Source organism: Bos grunniens, chromosome 7 (assembly GCF_055505025.1).
Source record: "Bos grunniens cultivar Pamir isolate PY7600 chromosome 7, Bosgru_T2T1.0, whole genome shotgun sequence".
Lineage (NCBI taxonomy): Eukaryota > Metazoa > Chordata > Mammalia > Artiodactyla > Bovidae > Bos > Bos grunniens.
Window position 1 is genome coordinate 60,524,193 of NC_141171.1, and position 22,788 is coordinate 60,546,980.

General features: G+C 47.0%; 1 protein-coding gene across 8 annotated transcripts in view; it reads left to right on the forward strand.

Annotated features, from left to right (window-relative positions):
- Positions 1 to 22,788, forward strand: part of ABLIM3 (actin binding LIM protein family member 3) — a 136,747-nt gene that overhangs the window by 80,119 nt on the left and 33,840 nt on the right. For all 8 annotated transcript variants that reach the window (XM_086412364.1, XM_086412356.1, XM_086412359.1 and 5 more), the window contains 2 exons: positions 9,007 to 9,094; positions 22,293 to 22,351. In XM_086412364.1, coding sequence (XP_086268490.1) covers positions 9,007 to 9,094; positions 22,293 to 22,351 — 147 coding nt within the window. The remainder of the gene's footprint in view (positions 1 to 9,006; positions 9,095 to 22,292; positions 22,352 to 22,788) is intronic.

A 22,788-nucleotide genomic window follows, 5' to 3' on the forward strand; every position in this document is an offset into this window, starting at 1 on the left:
TGGGTCAGGGCTTATGAACAGAATCATTAATTCTGACAAAGCTGGCTGGGAGACCGAGGTTGCCTGGAGTTAGCAGTGTGTTGAGAAGGATCCTACAGCCTCAGCTCGGGAGAAAGTGTAGCAGCCAGGAAGGGACTCTGAGGAGATGCAGTGTAGTTGAGCCCTGAGGGTGAGAAGGAAGCTGCCCTGTGAAGGGCTAGAGGAGGAATGAGCTTGACCCTTTCAGGGAACAGAGAAGAAGGCCAGTGTGGCTGAGTTCTATAAATCAGAGCTAGAGGAAGATGGAGTAGATCATAAAGGGCATATCATATCAAGCTTTATAGGCCTGTTTAGGAGTTTATGTTTTATAGTAAGTGCAGTGGAAATTCATTGGAGAATTTTAAACCAAAGAGCAACACTGTAAGATTTCCATTAAGAGACTATAGGGAATCAGAGAATAAGATAAATGCACAGAGTGGATAAGCCATCAGGCATTTCCAAGGAGCAGTAGGAGTGCAATGTGGAGAAAAAGCATGAAACACAAGTACATGGAGGATTTGGGCCCAGGTTTCTGAGGCCTGATACCAGGGCGAGACGTCTGGAATTCACAGGATAGCAGAGGGTTGGGGAAAGGCCAAGCAGAAGTGACCTGCTGCAAGCTGCGCCTTGGGGAGAAGAACATGATGTCCACAGGCTAAATTTAAAGGAAAGAAACTGGAAGCAGGAGACCTGCAAGAAGACCTCGACCCCCCAAGGGCTTGGGAGGTACTGTGGCAGTGGCAGGGTTAACCAGCCTGTCTGCAACACTGTGGAAGTTGAATTCCAGTAGCTTTGCAACCATGGGGCCGCTTGTAGATGCAGCCATCAAAGGGGAAGAGGCCAAAGGTTGAACCCAAGTGTGAGGCCCAGGTGAGAGGAAGTCTGGTGTTGCCATTGCGGAAGTGCAGATGGCAGGGAAAGGCTGATCTGAGCAGAAACACGTGAATTCCCTTTGGGAAGGAGTGTGGTGGAAACACCAGGAAATTTTCAAGAGGACAATGAGAACGTGGACCAGAGGTGAGGGACAAAGCTCAGGCCTGGAGGGAACAGTCTCCAAAATGCTAAGATTTGAATAATAGTCAGCACCCTGGGAGTCATCAGGATTTCTTAGAGAAAGAGGAGAGGGCTGAAGATAACATGGGGAGTGGCAGCTTGCAGGAGTGCAGAAGGAGACTGAGAAGTCAGAAAAAGAGGAGGAGCGCTGAGGGATGCAGGATTGGGTGAGACTGGGGAGAGGTGGTGAGAGGACAGAACTCCAGAAAAGATGGAAAGTAAGTCAGAGCGTTGGGCAGATTCTGCAAGAGCAGTTAGTGATATGCAGGCTGAGAAAAAGCTGTGGGGTGTGGGACACGGTCACGTTCAGGAGAACCACTTGTCAGGTCTGCAGAATTGTGGGCAGGGGCACCCACAAGTAGCGGGGGTCAGTGGCCTGTTGTCATTCAGACTTTGAGTCATATCCGACTCTTTGTGACCCCATGGACTGCAGCATGCCAGGCTCCTCTGTCCTTTACCATCTCCCAGAGCTTGTTCAAACTCATGTCCACTGAGTCAGTGATGCCATCCATACATCTCATCCTCTGTCGTCCCCTTCTCCTTCAATCTTTCCCAGCATCTTTAACAGCATCATCTTTTAGAATTTGAAATAGCTCAACTGGAATTCCATTACCTCCACTAGCTTTGTTTTTAGTGATGCTTCCTAAGGCCCACTTGACTTTGCACTCCAGGATGTCTGGCTCTAGGTGAATGATCACACCATCGTGGTTATCTGAGTCATGAAGATCTTTTTTGTATAGTTCTTCTGTGTATTCTTGCCACCTCTTCTTAGTATCTTCTGCTTCTGTTAGATCCATACTGTTTCTGTTCTTTATTGTATCCATCTTTGCATGAAATGTTCCCTTGGTATCTCTAATTTTCTTTAAGAGATCTCTAGTTTTTCCCATTCTATTGTTTTCCTCTATTTCTTTGCGTTGTTCACTTAGGAAGGCTTTCTTATCTCTCCTTGCTATTCTTGGGAACTCTGTATTCAGATGGGTATATCTTTCCTTTTCTCCTTTGCCTTTCGTTTCTCTTCCTTCCTCAGCTATTTGTAAGGCCTCCTCGGACAACTGTTACGCATTTTTGCATTTCTTTTTCTTGGGGCTGGTTTTGATTACCACCTCCTGTACAATGTTACGAACCTCCATCCATAGTGCTTCAGGCAGTCTATCAGATCTCACCCCTTGAATCTATTTGTCAGTTCCACTGTATAATCATAAGGGATTTGATTCAGGTCATAGTTGAATGGCCTAGTGGTTTTCCATACTTTCTTCAATTTCAGTCTGAATTTTGCAATAAGGAGTTCATGATCTGAGCCACAGTCAGCTCCCGGTCTTGTTTTGTGCTGCCTGTTTAGAGTGTCTCCATCTTTGGCTGCAAAGAATATAAACAGTCTGATTTTGGTATTGACCATCTGGTAATGTCTATGTGTAGAGTTGTCTCTTGTGTCGTTGAAAGAGGATGTTTGCATATGACCAGTGCATTCTCTTAGCAAAACTCTATTAGCCTTTGCCCTGCTTTATTTTGTACTCCAAGGCCAAACTTGCCTGTTACTCCAGGTATCTCTTAACTACCTACTTTTGCCTTCCAGTCCCCTAAGATGAAAAGGACATCTTTTTTTTTTTTTTGGTATTAGTTATAGAAGGTCTTGCAGGTCATCATAGAACTGTTCAACTTCAGCTTCTTTGGCATTAGTGGTTGGGGCATAGACTTGGATTACTGTAATATTGAATGGTTTGCCTTGGAAACAAACAGAGATCATTCTGTCATTTTTGAGATTGCACCCAAGTACTGCATTTCAGACTCTTTCGTTGACTGTGAGGGCTACTCCAATCCTTTTAAGGGATTCTTGCCCACAGTAGTAGATACAATGGTCATCTGAATTAAATTCGCCCATTCCAGTCCACTTTCACGGATTGCTAAAATGTCAATGTTCACTTTTGCCACCGCCTGTTTGGCCACTTCCAACGTACCTTGATCATGGATCTAACATTCCAGGTTCCTAAGCAATGTTTTTCTTTACAGCATCAGACTTTACTTTCACCACCAGACAAATCCATATGTCACTGGCATATGTCATTGAGAAATCATAAAAGCAGACTTTTCTTTCCAGAAGGGAGAGACTTCAGTTACACGCAGGGCCAGAGCCTCAGACAGGAATTTGTCCCAGCATTTCCAGGCTGCTCTGAAATCATGTCAGCACCTGTCTTTCCCCCAAGTGTTACTGTCATTCAGCATTGTTGGAGCCCCCTCTTCTTGGGCAGCTCTTGTGACTGGGTTTCCATTGATTCCATTTGTATGAGGCTCCATTAGCATCTTGGATGTATTGATTTTTTTTTTTTTTTTTTACCTTAGATCTGTAAGAGAATTTTGCCAGTCAACTAGTTCACCCTCCTTGCTTTACAGATGAGAAAAGTGAGGCCTGAGACATGTGGTTCTTTCCAAAGTCATATGCTGTATTTCTGGTAAAGACAGAGCTGATACCTAGGACTCCAGCCTCCTGTATTCCACACCAGTGCCCACAGCTCTCAGTTCTCCAGGGCCATTGACACAGTGGGATGTCAAGAAAATACACAGTTGGAGTTAAACAGATTTGAATTCGAGTTTTATCTCTTCTAGCCATGAAACCAAGCAAGTCTTTCTTTGAGTCTTAGAGTCTTTATCTATCAATGGAGAATACTACTGTTATTTAACTCCTAGTAGATATATATGCCAGTGTGAAATCATGGAAAATATATATAATAGTTTCTGCCCCTGGTTCCTGGCACAGAGCTCCTAAAACCCTTGTAATTTCCTAAGTGATAAGAACATGAGGAGCATATTTTGTTCTACCATTTGGTTTTTGACCTCAGTTCCTGAACATAGAACTCCTAAACCCCTCAGAAATTTCTGAGCGATGGGAGCATCTTTTGTTCTAATGAGGCGACTCATGGGCGGGGGCCGGTCACCAGAAAGATCAAGCCATGATTAGAAGCTTGAAACTTTCAGCCCCGACTCCCATCCTCTGGGAAGGAGAAAGGGCCTAGAACTTGAGTTAATGATGATCCTGTCGACACAAAGAAGCCTCTGTGAACATCCCGCAAGCACAGGGTTCAGAGAGTGTCCAGGTGGGTAAACACCCGAGGTTCTGGGAGAGTGGTACTCAGTGAGAGGGCATGGATGCCCCGTGCCCCTCCGCATATACCTTGAACCTCTTCTGTCTGAATGTTCATCTCTATCATTCTATAACAAACCAGTAAACATAACTATTTCTTGAGTTCTTTGAGCCATTCCAAGAAATTAATAAACCCTAGATGGGGGTCATGGGAACCCCAGTTTAATGCTGGTCAGTCAGAAATAAGTGACAATTGGGACTTACCGACTGTTATCTAAATTAGGGTTGGGGGAGACAGTGATGTGGGGGAGACGGGTCTGAGCCCTTAACCTGTGGGGTCTGACACTCTGTCCAGGTAGAGTATCAGAATCAATTAAATTACAGGACACTCAGCTGGTGTCACAGAGAACTGCTTGGTGTGGGAGAGGAAAAAACCCACACATCTGGTGTCAGAAGTATGAGTGTGGTAGTGGTCTGAGAGTAAGGGACAAACACAGGAGTGTGTTTTCCTTTATAGCTAGTCAGGACTGTCTTGGTTGCAAGTACAGAAACTATACTCAGAAACTACCTCAGACCAAAAAGGAAATTTATCAACTCCCATAGTGAAAAACCCAGGAGTCGTCCTTGCTTCAGGCACAGCTGGATCCAGCACTCACACAAATGTGTTCGAATATCTTGCCCTCTTGGTGCAACTTTCTTCTGGGTTGGCTTTATCTCTCTCCTGTATGATGTGGAAATCGGACACCAGTCACTCTAGGCTTCCATCCTGTCTGCCAGCATTTCCAGTGGAAGGAGAGCTTTCTCTTTCCTAATAGCTCAGCAAGCATCCTGGGACTGGCTCTCACTGGAGAACCTCAGGCCCGTCTCCAGACCAGTCACTGTGAGCATAGTGTTGGAATAACCACATGGATTGACATGGGGAACGGGTAGTCATTCCCACCCAGGAAAAGCTTGATGCTGTTTCTGGAGGAAGGCTGTCGGCCAGACCAAAACAACAGCCTCCTGCTATGGGTCCTGGTATGTTTCTGGGTACACAGTAGGCACTTAATTAAATTCCGTGTCCCCTTCCCAGCCCACAGTCCCTTCCTCAGTGACAGAACTCAGCATGCTGAGCACTGACCACACTCCTTTCTTGCTGGTCTGTGTCCTTGCTGGGGAGAATCACAGCCCTGGGGTCCTATGCTGCCTGCCTCACATTGCTGTGGTTCTCAGTCCTCGCCAAGGGGGCCCATTTTCCAGCTACTGATTCTTTGTCCTGAACACTGTGTTCTGGACTTTGGCTGGTTAACAGAATGTCTCATCTTATCCCCCTGACTGGTTCCCCTTGTGCTGGCACCAGCGGCTATGTGGCCTCCCTCCCACTCCCTCAGGTGGCTTCCGTGCCATCCTTGGCAGAGTTTCTGAGATGTGCACAGAGCCTCTTTCGGCTAGAGCAGGGTGCTGGGGTGTGACATTTAGGAAGATGCCAGCTTCAGTTTTGCCAACCCACTGTTTCCATTCTAGAAACAGATCTATAATTGAAATGATAAAGAGACACAAAGTAGGAAGAGACTACTAATTAAAACGATTATCCCTGTCATGGTGTGGGAGAATCAGTCCCACGACATCGCAGCTTGGGAAAATAGCAGGTCCTTCCAGAGTCTGAACACCGTTTGCTTTGGTGACAATAAGGACATTCTCTCATTAGTGGGAGCTATGCAAACAACCAAGATGGCAAAAAAAAAAAGGGGGATTTGGGATTTTCTTTCTTTTTTAAAAAGCCTGCCCTTTCCGTCCATTTGCTTAATTTTTAGAATAAATCAAGTATCTCCCAAATAGATAAACCCATGCCCAACTACCCCCCGACTCAAACACACACACAAGATTTGGGGATAAGCCTTCAGCATTATGCAATTATAATACAATATTTTTAAGATTTTTTTGATGTGGGCCATTTTTAACGTCTTTATTGAATTTGTTACAGTATTGCTTCTGCTCTTATATTTTGGCTTTTTGGCTGTGAAATCTTAGCTCCCTGACCAGTCATGGAACTCAAACCCACACCCACCCCCTCCCTTACATTGGAAGGCAAAGCCTTAACCAATGGTGGCCAGAAGTCCCTACAATTTTTGAATTGGAAGGAGCCTATTAGCATCAGACCAAGTGATGGCTGGGGAAGGGTCCTTTAACAATACCCCAGTATCCATCAATTTGCCCCAAGCATATCCCCCCAAAAGGGAGGCTGAGTTGGTTGGATGGCATCGCTGCCCCAGTGGACATGAACTTGAGTGAACTCCAGAAGATGGTGAGGGACTGGGAGGCCTGGCATGCTGCAGTCCATGGGGTCGCAAAGCGTCGGACACGACTTAGCGACTAAACAACAGCAACAACATACCCCCCAAAAAACTTTGCCCTAACCTGAAATATACACCTTCAAAATGAGCCCCACCTTCCAACCCCATTGCTGCCTGAAGCTCCTCCATACAGCAGTTCTCGAGCCACCAGGGAAGGGCCCTCATGGGTCAGGTACTCTCAGTTAGGCTGTCGTGTCAGGACTGTCTGCCCTCCGGGGAGCAGCTCCCACGTGGCTGCTGGCTTCCATTGGGACCTTGAGTCACAACCTTCTCCGAGGTGCTTTCTTCCACCTAGAAAGGAGTTCTCGGCTTCAGATCATTTCCATTTTCACTTGAAATGATGCGTAGGGAAACAAAGTGGGAATAGGGAAGGGGGCTCATCAATGCCAGATTGAGGCAGAGGCTCCCAAGCACAGTAGTTATGGGACTGGCCTGGGGGTCAGAGACTTCCTGACAGGTCCTGGCTTTGTGGGTCTCATTTGCCCAGTGAGCCCCCAAAATGTGTCTGTCCTGTGCCCTCTCACCATTTTTGCCATGCCTATGAGCGCTAGTAAAGTAATGCTCAAAATTCTCCAAGCCAGGCTTCAGCAATATGTGAACCGTGAACTTCCTGATGTTCAAGCTGGTTTTAGAAAAGGCAGAGGAACCAGAGATCAAATTGCCAACATCCGCTGCATCATGGAAAAAGCAAGAGAGTTCCAGAAAAGCATCTATTTCTGCTTTATTGACTATGCCAAAGCCTTTGACTGTGTGGATCACAATAAACTGTGGAAAATTCTGAAAGAGGGGAATACCAGACCACCTGATCTGCCTCTTGAGAAATTTGTATGCAGGTCAGGAAGCAACAGTTAGAACTGGACATGGAACAACAGACTGGTTCCAAATAGGAAAAGGAGTTCATCAAGGCTGTATATAGTCACCCTGTTTATTTAAGTTATATGCAGAGTACGTCATGAGAAATGCTGGACTGGAAGAAGCACAAGCTGGAATCAAGATTGCCAGGAGAAATATCAATAACCTCAGATATGCAGATGACACCACCCTTATGGCAGAAAGTGAAGAAGAACTAAAAAGCCTCTTGATGAAAGTGGAAGTGGAGAGTGAAAAAGTTGGCTTAAAGCTCAACATTCAGAAAACGAAGATCATGGCATCCGGTCCCATCACTTCATGGGAAATAGATGGGGAAACAGTGGGAAAAGTGTCAGACTTTATTTTTCTGGGCTCCAAAATCACTACAGATGGTGACTGCAGCCATGAAATTAAAAGACACTTACTCCTTGGAAGGAAAGTTATGACCAACCTAGACAGCATATTCAAAAGCAGAGACATTACTTTGCCAACAAAGGTCTGTCTAGTCAAGGCTGTGGTTTTTCCAGTGGTCATGTATGGATGTGAGAGTTGGACTGTGAAGAAGGCTGAGCGCCGAAGAATTGATGCTTTTGAACTGTGGTGTTGGAGAAGACTCTGGAGAGTCCCTTGGACTGCAAGGAGATCCAACCAGTCCGTTCTGAAGGAGATCAGCCCTGGGATTTCTTTGGAAGGAATGATGCTAAAGCTGAAACTCCAGTACTTTGGCCACCTCACGCGAAGAGTTGACTCATTGGAAAAGACTCTGATGCTGGGAGGGATTGGGGGCAAGAGAAGAAGGGGACGCCAGAGGATGAGATGGCTGGATGGCATCACTGATTTGATGGACGTGAGTCTGAGTGAACTCCGGGAGTTGGTGATGGACAGGGAGGCCTGGCGCGCTGCGATTCATGGGGTCGCGAAGAGTCGGACACGACTGAGCGACTGATCTGATCTGATGAGCCTCATGTATTCATTCTTACCTAATGCTTTATCTTATCTTCAAGTTGGCTCTCTTGCAAATAAGAAAACTTGTGTAACATAATAGGAAAACCAGGATCACTTGCCATGTTGCCAGTAACTAAAAAGTGGTGTTCTAGTGGAAGCTTCAAGACTCTTACCTATTCTCATGCCTTAAAAGGTAGATTAGTAAGGTTTGGATAGATGTTACCTTATGGACCAAACTGATATTTTCTCCTTGAAAAAAAAATCAAAAGAATAGATAGAGGATTGAAAAGGAAATCTCTCTCTCTCTTTTTTTTTCCCCCATGAATTCAGTGTTATTAAACCTGAGGATCCCTTTAAAACATGTCTTGAACCACTGGCAGTAAGGGCCTATTGTTGGGGAAATGCTGAGATGTCCTCAAAGTAAGACTATTTTCTCATCAGGAAATAAGGCAGTAGGACCAGAGGCCTCCAAATGGCCCTTCCGTTGCTGCAATAGATATGACGGTGTCCAGGCAGGTCCGCTGAAAGCTTTCAGATGCCCATGGTATGGAATCACCAAGCTTCTGGCAAATGTGTAGATTGTTTTGGGGGACTCCCTTGGGTAGATCCCAGCCAGCCTCAGGGCCGTGAAGAAGCCATTGACACTAATGAGTCAGGAAACATTAGACTCGACCTGCCCTGCTGGATGGCAGCCACAGCGCTGACCTCCTCTTTTATCTTTTATTCCCGTAGGCGGGAGGGAAGCACTACCACCCCACCTGCGCCAGATGTGTGCGCTGCCACCAGATGTTCACCGAGGGGGAGGAGATGTACCTCACAGGTAAGCAAATGTGACCCTTGGGGAGGCGTTCCTCTCCGCTTATGACTGGAAAGGAGAGAGCCTCCTTCCGTCCCGGTGCTGTCTGTGCTGTTGGCTTGTCCTCAACTCTGTGATTATTTCGGCCCTCTCTGGGTGGTTCAGGAAAGTTGCCGGTGTGGCTAATGTGAAGTGACATGTAATCTGCCTTCCGTCCCTGTGCACTTCCCCCCGCTGCTCGGCTGGCCCACTTCCCTGGCAGTTCTCTCTGAGCAGACTCCCCTGGCTCTGCCTCAGGGTGGGAGGTTGAGCTCCTTCAGGCCAAGGGGTCAGAGAACAGGAGGATGACAGGGTTGCAGAGTGTCTGCACCATCACAGCGCCTACCGCCGCCTCCCTCTCCCACCCCTCCCTCCACATCTCAGAGCATTACCCGGCCACTGCCTGGTCGCCCCTCTCTGGAAGGACCAAAAGGAATGCGAGGGAGCCAGGAGTCACCAAAAAGCTAATCAGAGCTGCTTTTCCTCTGCCACTTCCCAGGGTCCAGCCGTCTGGCCCCAGGAGTCCTGCCCCCCTCCCCATTAGTCTCCAGGCGCTGCTCAGTCCTCCTTCCTCTGCCCAGTCCATCATTCTCAGGCATCAGTGTTCTTGGCAGAGCCCTGTTGAGGGGTCTTTGGGAGACCTCTGGGCTGACTAGTTAGATGCAAACACTTCAGCCTAGTATTTAAGACACTCTTAGTGAGGACTCCATCTGCCTTGAATAAGCTCAACACTTCAGCTTGCCAGAGCCAACTGGCAACCATTCCTTCATCCATTCAAAAACTCCCGGATACCTACCAGCAGACTCTGAAGGGTCCACAGTGAGTTCCAGCCCTATACCCATGGCTCTGATGTCCGCAGGGCAGGTGGACCGTGGTCAATAGTCACACAGATAACAGTCAACTGTGATGAGTTGTATGGCGGGAAGGAGTGTGAACTGTGAGAGCACATGATGGGGTGGGGAGGGGCAGCTGGGCGGGTCCCTGATGAGGGGCCAGGGTTCCAAGGAGGAGTGAGTGTTAACTGGGCAAAGAGGGAGGGATGGAATTAACCAACCCAAGGGCATAGAATCTGCCGGCCTCTTGGTTGGCAGTGGGGGTGCGGGAGGGCGGGTAAAGAAATGGCAAGTGTGGGAGACCGAGAGGAGCCAGTGTGGCCGGGTGCAGCAGGAGGTGAGAGAGGAGGGCAGGACAGGCTGCTGCTGCTGCTGCGAGGTCGCTTCAGTTGTGTCCAACTCTGTGCGACCCCATAGACGGCAGCCCACCAGGCTCCCCCGTCCCCGGGAGTCTCCCAGCAAGAGTACTAGAGTGGGGTGCCATTGCCTTCTCCGCAGGACAGGCTAGGCTGGGCCTTCTGGCAGGGATGGTATTCACCCTCAAATGATTTCATGGTCCTGGTGCCTCCAAGTAGCCACTCTTCACTCGCAGAGCTCCTACTATTGTAGGCCAAGTTAGAGGCATTGCCCACTTCTAAAGCCCCCCAGATGTCCCCAACCCCCACCCAAGCTCACTAGTCCCCCCCGAACCCCCTGAGCCTTCTGTTTGCACCTGGTCCCCTCCAGCCTGCATTGAGCCATTGGCCACCTCCCTGAGAGCCTTGCCTCTGACATTGGCCCCTCAGCCCTGGCATTGACCCCCATGCACTCACTCGACTGCTGATCACTGTTGGCTGAATTTCTGTGCTAGCCATCTGCAGATGTTTGAATAGTCATATTGGGGAGGGCATTTCTTTGGGAGACACCTTCCTCCTGGTTTCCTCGCAAGGCAAATGGAAGGTCAGAAAGGCTATTATGAGGAGCATAGCTTCCTCTCAAGCTTGTCCAAGCCACACATGCCCACGCCAGGAGTTGCCTCAAGATGTAATGAATCCCCTTTGCCTAGAGCTGGTTTCTAAACCTCAGCACTGTTGACATATGGGGCCAGATCATTCTTTGGTGTGGAGACTGCCCTGTGTATTTCAGGATGTTCAATAGCGTCCCTGGCCTCTGCCCACTAAATGCATAATGTACATCTTCTTGTTGTGACAACCAAAAATATCTCAGACATTGCCCCAGGAGGCATAATCAACCTGGGTTGAGAACCACTAGCCCAGAGCTATTCAGCGGAATCTCATACCATCTGCTAGGAAAGCTAAAACATGGTTTCCTTGCTGGACTAGGCAAGGGGACCGTCTCTAAGATGCTTTGACCCTACAACCACTGACGTGTATGTACAGTCATACGGGTGTTAGAGGTGAATAGACCCCAGGAGTCACTCTAGGCTGTGAAGTAACCGTCCTCATTGTATAGAAGGGAAAAGTGAGCCCCAGAAAGAAGAAGAGATTCTCATGAGAACTTGAGGGGCAAAGGTGGGGAAGCTGGCCTTACGACTTCCGCCCCAGAGCTCTCCCCATCTTGCCTCCTGGGACCCAGGCCCTGAGAGCTACTCAGGTGCCTGCAGGGACTAGGCTCCCTCTTTCCAGAAGCACTGGTCCCTCAGTGCCTGGGTCCCTAAGTGGTTCCTACTGCAGTACCCCGTGTTAGGTGATGGGAAGCCCATGTGAGTCTCAGCACGCTGCATGGTATCTTCATGGGCCCCGAGAATCTAGACTTTGCGCTTGGTTTGAAAGTTTGCTGCATGGTATTCCCCTCCCCAGAGGATGAGGCGGTTGGATGGTATCACTGACTCAATGGACATGAGTTTGATCAAACTCCAGGAGATAGTGAAGGACAGGGAAGCCTGGCATGCTGCAGTCTAAGGGGTCGCAAAGAGTTGGACACAACTTAGCAACTGAACAACAACAAATTCCTCTCACCCTTCTCTGGTGAAGCCCTTTGCTAGTATTGAAACTGGCCTCATGTTTGTATCACTGGAAATTAAGATCCCTCCTTTCCTGTCTGAATTCCCAATGCTGATATTTGCCCATTTGGTGCTTTGAATCCTGGCTCCGCTGTTTAGTAAGTTTTTGACCTCTTTAAAAACTCTAAACCCTTATTTCCTAGACTGTAAAAGGAGGTAGTAACAGTCACTATAATATAGCCTATAGTAAGATCCCTGGACTTCCCTGGTGGCTCAGTGGTAAAGAATTTGCCTGCCAACGCAGGAGACGTGGGTTTGATTGTTGGGTCAGGAAGATCCCCTGGAGAAGGAAATGACAACCCACTCCAGTATTCTTGCCTGGGAGAAACCATGGACAGAGGAGCCTGGCAGACTACAGTGCATGGGGTCGCAAGAGTCGGACACGACTTAAGGACTAAACCACCACCACCAGGGTCCTGACATGCAGGGAGCTCTTAGTTCCCTCCTGCAGCAGATGCCTATTGAGCACCGCCTATGTATCCAGTGCTGTTCTAACAACTGGAGATGTGGCCATAAGTAAGTCCCCTGCCCTCCTGGAGCTTACATCCTCTTGTTCCAGTATCTTCCAAGCCCTGCATTAGACCAGAACTTCACAGATTGCTGAAAGAGTTAAGTGATGAAGTGAGTAACTTTGTGATCAGGAGAGAGAGTGCACAAATGTCTCCAGGAGGTGGAGATATTCTTGGTGATAAAGAAGGGTTTGTCACCCTCCTCCTTAATTATCCCCTTCCCTACTTCCCTGGCTCCTGAGAGAGTGGGAGTAATTGCAGGGCATTCAGGGACCTGCCTCGAGGGATGCTGAGTGATCCTGGAATGAGAGGGTCTGGGCCATCCACTGCTGGAGTCCTGCTGACTTGGCTTATGGGCATCTTAGAGGTGGCAGCCACCAGGGGCTTCTGCTTCCACTGGGAACTGGGCTTGTGATCGCCTTAGACACTCTCCCTGGGCAGGGTACCAAGACTCAAAATGATCTTTCCCAGAAATGGCAAGAACACTGTCCTCCCAGGCAGCACAGGAGTGGTGGGGACCAGTTCAGAAGACTCCTGGGTCCAGGCATCAGCACTTACGCTAAGGAGCTATGACCTTGAGAATAACTTCCTTGTCTGAGGTCTCTTCCTTCACCTGTAAAATGAGGAAGTTGTCACTGTCTTTCATTCAAACATTCACACTGAGGTCATGGTTGTGCCAGGCTCTCTGTTATGTGCTGGGTGCCCAGAGATGAACAAGGCAGGGTGCTGGCTTCGGTGGTGGAGTTTACTATCAAGAGCGGGAGACTGACTTAATCAAACAGAAGTGCAAACATCCAGGGACAAGCTGTGATAAGACTGTGACGGGGAAGCTTGGAAATAACTGGAGTATGTTATAAGGCTCCTCATCTAGTCTGGGAGGTCTGGCGAAGCTCTGCTGCTGAAGGGAACGTTCAAGCCCAGATCTTGATGTTGAGTAGGAGGTGGGAGGGTACAGAGGGGAGGGAAGAGTGTGGAAGCAGAGAGAACAGCAGGTGCAAAGGCCCAAACGGGAGGAAGCTTTATGTGGTGGAGAAACCGAGACAGGCCCACCTACCCTGTGCACAGACAGCAAGCGAGGGCCTCCAGAATATTAAAGGACAGGGTGAATGTGAGAATGCTAAGTGCCCTGTAAAACAGTGTGCACATAAGAGGGTGGGTTAGGAAGCCTGCAAAGCTTATAAACCCAGTCTTGTCATCCCCGTGGCAGGGCACTATGTTACTGGCAACTGTGTTACTCAGGAGGACATTTGGGTCAGTTTGTGTTTTAATTACTGTGTGATGGCTTTCTGATGGGCTCTAATTGGGAGAGGTCTGACATCTGTCTGGATAAGAACTTCCGGGGCCCCAGGGGACAAGAGCAAGTTTTCTTTCATTTGTTTCACGTTCTGTTGTGCATTCATCTTTTAAGTCTTTTTGTAAAGATGCCAGATTTCTAATCTGTTTGTTGTCCAAACCCTTCATTTGGACTTCACCAAGAAATCAGGTCACCGGTTTTGTCCAGCAAATGTTTGCCAAAATGCTGCGGGTTATGGGCAAAACTTATACAAATATCACAAAAGTTGCATACAGTTGCTAGATTAGAGGGAGTTTTTCTAAACCCAAAATGGGGCTCAGGAGATAGATTTTGCTCTTATTCTTGTGCCTGTGCCCCAGAAAAAGGAAAGATGGGCCTTTTTCTCTCCTTCTGTCTACACTAAATGCTTTCCTTTTCTGAGGACCTGAGACAGAGAATAACACTAGAAACATTGGATTTCAGCTGTATGTTTTTAAATAGGTCTCTGCTACCATTTGTATATTTAATTAAAGCACACCAGGCAGGAAATCACTCACAGAATCCTAGGACAAATCTTGCTGCTAAGGAAAATACTGTAACAAATCGTAGGTCCTAACAAGAATAAGAATAAATGCCATCAGCTGACATTTGCTGAGCACTTACTGTGTGCCAGCACATTTCTGAGTTTTAAATGCAGTATCTCATTTTATCCTTCAAACCCTGTGAATTGAAAGTCATTCATATCTTCAATTCAGAGAACAAGAAAGTTTAGAAAAGTTACATCTCTGAGCCAAGGTTAGCTAGCCTGTCTTGCTTTGTTAGAGGCATTTTTTCCACTTATTATCAGAATTCTTAACCTGTGGTTCACAGTTGGCCTTCTGAATTCAATAAACCCCCTGACATTGCCTGCTGGAGTTTGCTTATGGGTGCGTTTCTCTAAGGATAGGGTGTGTGGCTTTTATCAACTTTTCAGAGCTGTTTATGGCTCAAAGTAAAGTGAAAAAAGCTTTAGTTCTGTTTTAATGCAAATCCCAAACAGAGCCCTGAACGCTTTGGTAATTACACCATACACTTCTCTTGGAAAACTTACTCTGTTTCAGATAACTTTTTTTTTTTTTCCAGTTTAGATGATATAAGGTCCTGGTACGAGGAGGTGTGTCTTTCTGGCTCAGCTGGAGAAGCCTTTGATATTTAGCTGAGGCCTCATTTCCCTCTGACAAGTACCTCATAAGAGGTGCCCTGAGCTCATAGATTGTTCAAGAGAGGGCCGCCCATCATGATGGATGTTGGAACACCAGCCCTCTGTCATCGTCTCCACATCTCATCAAACTACACTTTAAAAAGCACTAATGAAACATTGGTTGCTATAATTTAGTAGTTTAGCAGTGTTATTTTAAATTGAATCTCTCTACTGACAGCTTAGGTTGTAGGAGTCATGCTTAAAAACTTTAAATCTTATGTTTCCCCAATCCTGCTACATAATTTTAGACTCTTCAAACATAGCCTAACTGTACTAAATTGATATTTCCTCAAGTCTGAGTCCTCGAAGCATATTTCATTTTAAATAGAGTACATTTTAATTTTTGATGAGCTGTAGTTTTTTTTTAGATGTTTAGGGTTACCAAACATCTTGAATCATATAGAAAATATTATAGCGTGGTAGTTTAAGACTTGTACGTGTATAGTCTGTTTCTGACTTGCTCCTTGCACCACAAACTCGAGACGACGTGGCCATTTTCTCGCCAGTTACATGTCACATCAACTTCACCAGCCAATTTGTCCATGTTGGTCAGAATTAGGTCTAGAGTAGCAATTTCCCTGGTTGCTTCCTCTATTTTCTAGGAAACAAAATTGCCTGCTGGGGAAGTCAAGAACTTGTCAGATACTCGGGTTTTAGCTCAATGAGATGTTTTATTGGTGTGGACTTCTTAGGTGGCAGGAACTCAACTCGAATGACGTCAGGTAAAAGGGGACTGATGAGCTCACAAGACTTGGGAGTATCCAGGAGCAGCCCAGCTGGGTTGAGGGGTGCACAGGGGGCAGCAGGTGGGTCTTCTCCCTGTTCCTTTTGTGTGCAGCTTCCCCTGTGCAGATCCAGGCTGCCTGCCTGCCTGTCAGGGGAAGGAGGGTGTGGCCAGCACCAGGGCCCCCCCAGGGCACCGTGGGAGCAGTGAGGCAGCATCTCCTGCCCGGCTCAGCAGAGAAGCCCCAAAGTGATGCCAGGGAGCCTAGCTCTGGGCACATGTGGACACCGGCGGGGAGGCAGCAATAGGCGATCAGGGAAAACATCTAAGCCTCCAAACTCCAGTTTCCCTCTCTGAAAACACTGATAACCACAGGCCCTATCTTACCAGGCTCTGGTGAGGATTAAATGAACAAGTGCACAGAAAAGCCATCCCATCAAACCTGCCACCACCAGCCCAAGCTCGTGGTAAACACCCAGTCACGTCAAAAGGGCCATTCCCCCCAGCCATGACTAATAAATGCTGGCTGCTGTTAATATTATCATCATTATCAATACCTAGCATAGGGCTCAGCGTATGTTAGTGATCATTATTATTTTTTACTCAGTTACTATTGTTGTAAAGTATGTAACATAAAGTCTGGCACAGGCAGTCTCTAAGTACTATTTATAACAATAAGAATAATAAGACTACTTAGCACCTGCCACAGACGAAGCACTCAGTACACTTGAATTACAGTGCTGTTACTATTGTTAGCATCCTGTGAGTTACTAGGCGCCTCCAGGCCACCCATTCTCTTTGCCTTGTGCTGCCTGCTTGCCTCTGTGGCAACCAGCATCATGGTGGCCAAGCACTTTCCTCCTTCAAACTTTTTATTAAGCTTCAGGCCTACTTGATCATGTCAAGCCCAGGCAAACTGGTCTTTTCCACTTCTCCCCAGTGCCCTCGTCCCTGGGCACCAGCCCAGCCTTCCAGAAGGTGTGCTGGCCGCCAAGCCAGGCTTCTGCTCAGTGACTGCACCTGCCCAACCAGCCCTCTGCTTGCTGCGTGCCCCTCGCCCAGCCAGGCGCCAGCTCTGGGAGGAGGAGAGTAAAGCACCACCCACCCCCTTCAGGTCTCCCCATTACTGCCTTCCCCTCACCCTAACTAGATCCTGGCCAACGGGGTTTGACCAAAAAAAAAAAAACAGCAGCAACAACTGACACTTACATGGTGCCTGCTCTTGGCGGACACTGTTCTCAGTGCTCTACACGTATTAACACATTAATCCATACAGCAGATGTACAAGGCGGGTACTATAACCGTCTCTATGTTCTAGATGGGGAAACTGAGGCACGGAGCGGTCACTGCCCTGCTCTAGGCAATGAAACTAGTAGGTGTCATAACCAGGATTGAACCTTTGAGGAATATCACATTAAATAATGTATAAACTGCCTCATATATGGTGAAGATTTCCCAGTGGCCAAGATTATAATGATGATCCTGTTGTTAGTGGGCTTCCCAGGTGGCTCAGACGGTAAAGAGTCCACCTGCAATGAGGGACAACTGGGTTCGTCCCCTGGATTGGGAAGATCCTCTGGAGAAGGGAAGGGCAACCCACTCCAGTATTCTTGCCTGGGGAATCCCACAGAGAGGAGCCTGGTGCGCTACAGTGGCAAAGAGTCACAAAGAGTCCAACACGGCTGAGGAACTTTCACTCACTCACTCAGTTGTTATTACTACATGTCAAATTCCGCAAAAGGGCTGACTCCCCATTCTCCTCTTGATAAAACTAGAACCCTTAGTAATAAGTGAACAGTGTCCTTTGGTCTACAGAAGCGTCCCCTAGTGGTGGGCATGGGGAATTTTTTTAAGTTGAGGTAGTATGCTGCTGCTGCCGCTGCTTTTCAGTCATGTCCGACTCTGTGCGACCTCGCAGATGGCACCCACCAGGCTCCCCCGTCCCTGGGATTCTCCAGGCGAGAACACTGGAGTGGGTTGCCATTTCCTTCTCCAATGCATGAAACTGAAAAGTGAAAGTGAAGTCGCTCAGTCGTGTCTGACTCTTAGCGACCCCATGGTCTACACATACATAAAATTACCCATTTTAGAGTGAACACCTTAGTAGCTTTTGGTGCATTCACAATGCTGTGCAACCACTGCTTCAATCTAGTTCCAAAACATTGTCATCACCCCAAAAAGAAACCTGCAGCCCTTAAGCAGTTGCTCCCTATTTCCCCTCCTCTGAGCCCCTGGCAGCCACCAGTTTCTTTCTGTCTTCAGATGGCATATTTGGGGTATTTCATATAGATGTGGGCTTTTGTGTCTGGCTTCTTTCACTTAGCATAATGTCTCCCAGGTTCATCCACATTGTACCATGTATCAGTGTCTCCTTCCTTTTTACAGCTGAATAATATTCCATTTTATGGATATGCCATACTTGTTCATCTGAGTGGGGATTTTAAAGGAGCCTTTCTAAGGTCCTAGCAAGGCTGTTTCACAGAAATAGTGCTTCTAACATAAAGGTGGAACTCAGAAACCTCACTTGTTACAATCAGAGAAGGAACCTAACAGTCTGGCTGGGATCAGGGGCTGAAATCTCAAATGCCTGCTTAAATGAGTGAGAAGGGCAGGGAGGCAGACTGCAGGGAGGGTCCCTGGCCTCCTGCAGGGTCTAAGGGCATTCATATGCAAAAATACTTTAAAATAAAAACATTGTGTTTGCCAAACAGAACCTTCAGCTGGGCCAGTTTCGGTCCCTGCTGCATCTATAAGCCTGGCTGGGCTTCTGGAAGACTGTGGCACCAGCTCCAGCTTTGGGTTTTATAAATCTCCACTAATGCAAAAAAAGAAAGGTGTTGACAAATTGAACTTACACGTCTGGCAGAGATGTGGGTGGGTCCCCAAAGCTTAAATAAGCCAAAATGTTACAGGGGTGAGGTGTATTGTAACCAGTCAAAGAGGTAAGACTGAATGCTGACTCTGCTAGGGATTCAGAACAGCCTTACTGCTCGGCTGAGGGACAGTTTTAGAGATTTAGATTTCTGACTCTGAGTCAGCTGAATCATAAATAGCTAATCTTTCACTTCCATAACATTTGCAGAATCTGGAATTGTGGGTGATAGTCTCGGAGGATGAGAGAGTGACTCGTGACATCACTAGTCTTACTAACAGTGTTGAAGTCTTGCAAGTTAGTTCTGTCATGTCACATTGGTTTCTTTACCCCATGACATTCCAGGGGAACAGATTTGAAGTATTAACTGATAGTTAGCCTTGTGGTTCCCCAATTTAGAATCAAAAATCACCTAGGGAGCTTGTTAAACTGCAGATTCCCAGGCCCCCCTCTAGAAAATTGACTTCAGAAACTCTTGGGGGCAGGGCGGGAGTGGTCAGGATTCTGCATTTCACCAGGCTGCTGGACAGGTGGTCCACAGGTCCCATTTTAACAAGCCCTAATCTACTAAATCTTACAGACACTCAATCTGGAATTGTAGCTGTCATATCAGAGTTTAGACTATACCAGTTGTCCAAATCTCTGAGTCCAGTTCAGAGAATTCAACGGCCTAAAATAGAGTATCATGTTTCTCTTGTTTCTTCATTCATTCAGTATTTATTAAGAATCTGCGGTTCCTTCAGGTTTGTCCATAGATAAAACAAATATGAATCCTGCTTCTTGCAGAACCTACATTCTTGTCCAGATTGTTGAATGGGGAAAATTATTTTTTTTTTTCTGTACAGAGGTGCCTGTTAAGTTGGAAGCAGAATCTCTAAGGGTTTGGAGAGATAATAAACATCTATTAGGACCACATGATGTGTCTCCTCAAAAATGTCCCTGCTGAGCAATTATATACCCAATGTGTGCTTGAATACTGCCAGGGACAGGAGGCTCACTCTCTGAGTGAACCCATTCAGTCTTTAAAGGTTAAATTTTCCTTCCCTGAAACTTCTGCCCTTAATACTTTTTTTTTTTCAATTTTTGAAAGTCTTTTAATTCATTTGTATGCAATTTTGAAACGCTATTTTCCATTTACATTTGTTATGAAATATTGTCTATATTCCCTGTCTTGTACAATACAACCTTGATCCTGTCTTATATCCAGTACCTTGTACCTCCCACTCCCCTGCCCTTAATCCTTGTTCTACTTTGTAAGACTCACTGAGCAAGTTAATCTCTCTTCCCCTGGAGAGGCCTTGAAATATTCAAAAGTCCTTTCCTCCTTTCTGTTACGTCTCCTCTTCTCCATGGAGAAGACCCTGCTTTAAGGCCTAATTTTGGGTCCCCTCACCATCCTGGTCACCATTATCCTGTGGGCACATATCAGTCTGTCTCTCTTTTTTAAAAAAATACAAAGACAGGCTCCAACCAGTCATTCATTCATCTGCATCAGGTACTATTTTAGGAAGAAAGCTATTGACTGATGACATATGCAGACCATAATCTCACAGAGGTCTTTATGAACAAATCATCTTTTCTTACCTTCATTTATCTAAGTTTGCCACTAACTCCAGCAAATCCCTTCTCTTTATTTATATTATATATATATGTAAATTTGTTTGTTTGGCTGGGCCCAGTCTTGGTTGCGGCATGTGGTATTTAGTTCCCTGACCAGGGATCAAACCCGGGCCCCCTGCATTGGGAGCACAGAGTCTCCCTGGACCACCAGGGAAGTCCCCCTTCCCTCTTTAAATGATATACTGCCAAAACCCAAACTTCTGATTTTTAAAAATTTCAAAATTGTTTTTAATTTTTAAAGATTATAACTATTTAATTACAGTTTATTTCTTCCTTTTGATCCCTCCCTCCCCCTTCATACACACACACTACTTATGAAAATCTGCTTTCCTGTATGCAGAATGCTGAAGCCAATTGCGGCTCGGCCTTATTTCAGAACAGATATGTCTGTGGCCTGCAGAGATCATCCAGTCTGACCTGTTCCCTCTGCGCTTTATTTCCCCCCGTGAGAACCTCCGTCTGACCCTTTACCTTCCCTGTGCCTCTCTCACTTAATCTCATGACCTTCCGAGACATCTGTGTCCCCCTCATCCATTTCCTACAATGACCTGTAACATGTGCTTCCTGCCAGAGCCACTGCAATAAACAACCCCTGGTGGATTCAGAGGCAACTCAGAGAGGACCCGGAAATGCTGTCTCTAATTATTCCCAAAGCTGGGGTCCCCACCCATCACTTGGTAATGGACACAACCCTAAGATCGCTGGCTCCAGCTGCAGACCCAGAGTCCCCCTACTGGGTTCCGAGAGCCATTGCACTTTACATTGGGAGGAAATACACTCATGTAGAACCATTTAGCATCAGCAAGCAGACACCTGCAAACATCAGCAAACAAGAATCAGATCCCTATCCCTCAAGTGACAAAACTGGCCCTGGAATTCAAATTTTTGAGGTGAAAATAACGTCTGAGACCCTCCAAAGCCTACCTCACTGTTACTCAGATGAAGAAACTGGGACGGAGCAGAGCCCAGGAGGGCTGCTTGCTTTGGGCCCCTCCTGTCTCCACCTCACTGTTCAACCTTACACTACCCGCTGTCACTTCCTCAGTCTCCAGCCCTAGTGGTTCCAGGCAACAAACTGTAATGGAAAAGATATTCTAAAAACAAAGTCAGACAAACAAATGCCATCTGGGAGCTCAGGAATCTAGCCATTTGCTGGCTCCTTTCCTTTTAGGGTTGATTACAGGAACAGTGGCACCAGAGGGATAACATGTTCCTATTTTTCCTTCTAATCCAGGACACCTGTCCTTTCTTTGGGGAATGTGTGATATTTGGGGCTTCTTAACACGTGACTGGCCACCTGTTGCTCATGCCTTTCCAAATAGGCCTGTCCGGTCGGGGCCTGGCCAACTGGACTCCCCCTACACAAGAAAACATGGGCAGCCGAATATACTAAATTTGAGAAGTCTGAAGTCTCTTAGGATTTAGCAGGTCAAGACTCTGCTCTGAAGCAGAATGTGCATCATGACACCTCCTCCCCTTGAACGTGATAGCTCTGGTAGACTGCCCTAAGTCTCTGAAGAGAGGAAGGCTGGAGTTCACACAGGCTGTCCCTTTATCTCACCTCCACTGCCATTCATTCATTCGACAAATATTTATTGACCACCTGCTATGTGTCACTCACTGCCAATCGTCCACTCATCTCATCACCCCACGAACATGTACAGAGCCTCTGCTGAGAGCAAAGCCCCATGCTGGATGCTGTGGGAGACCCAGTAATGAAGTAAGCTCAGCTCCCACCCACAAGGATCTCTTAATTTAGTTGGGGTGATAAATCCACAAGCTACTATGTTTTAAGGCCATATGTGCTGGGAATGATACAGAGAATGACGGATCACAGAGGAGAGCCAAGTCACTCGCAGCTGGCAGGTAAGAAGCTTCACAGGATGTCATATGAGATGTGGACCTTGGGGAGGGCAGGGCGTGGACAGGCAGAGAGAGTGTGGGTGGCTGGAGCGACGTTGCAGCTGAGATCCAGGAAAACCAAGGGGTCCTCCTGGCTGCTGTCAGGCACATGTGCTGACAGGGGAGTAAATGGAGGTGGGCATGAGGAGAAACCCAGGATTCTGATGGGTGTGAAAGGTCTGAAATTTTTATTTTCCTGGTCCCTTAGGTTCTGAGGTCTGGCACCCCATCTGCAAGCAGGCAGCCCGGGCAGAGAAGAAGTTAAAGGTAAGCAAAGGTGGTGATAATACCAAACCAGTTACTTCTGGTCCCAGGTTGGAGGCACTGCACTTTGCTAGAGAATCACACCTTAGTGTGCACACTTTCAAATGTGTGCCTGTATCCTTGGATTTCCTTAACAGTAACATCCACCTCATGGAGGTTTTGAAGGGATTAAGACATTGGATGTGAGAGCACTTTGAAAACTGTAAAGCACTGTATGAATATGAGTTTTTCATGTTTCTGGGGCGAGGCTACACCCTTCTCATTACTCACCAGGATGGTGGCATCTATGAGGCACAGATGCCATGGTTTTTCCCCAGCCTAAAGTCATTCATTAATAATAGTGATTAAAATTGTCACAGAAGTTGACAGTTTGCAAGGCGTCTTCACAGCCACCCTCTGATTTGTTTTAATACCGCAGGGCAGATGGGTAAGGAATTGTA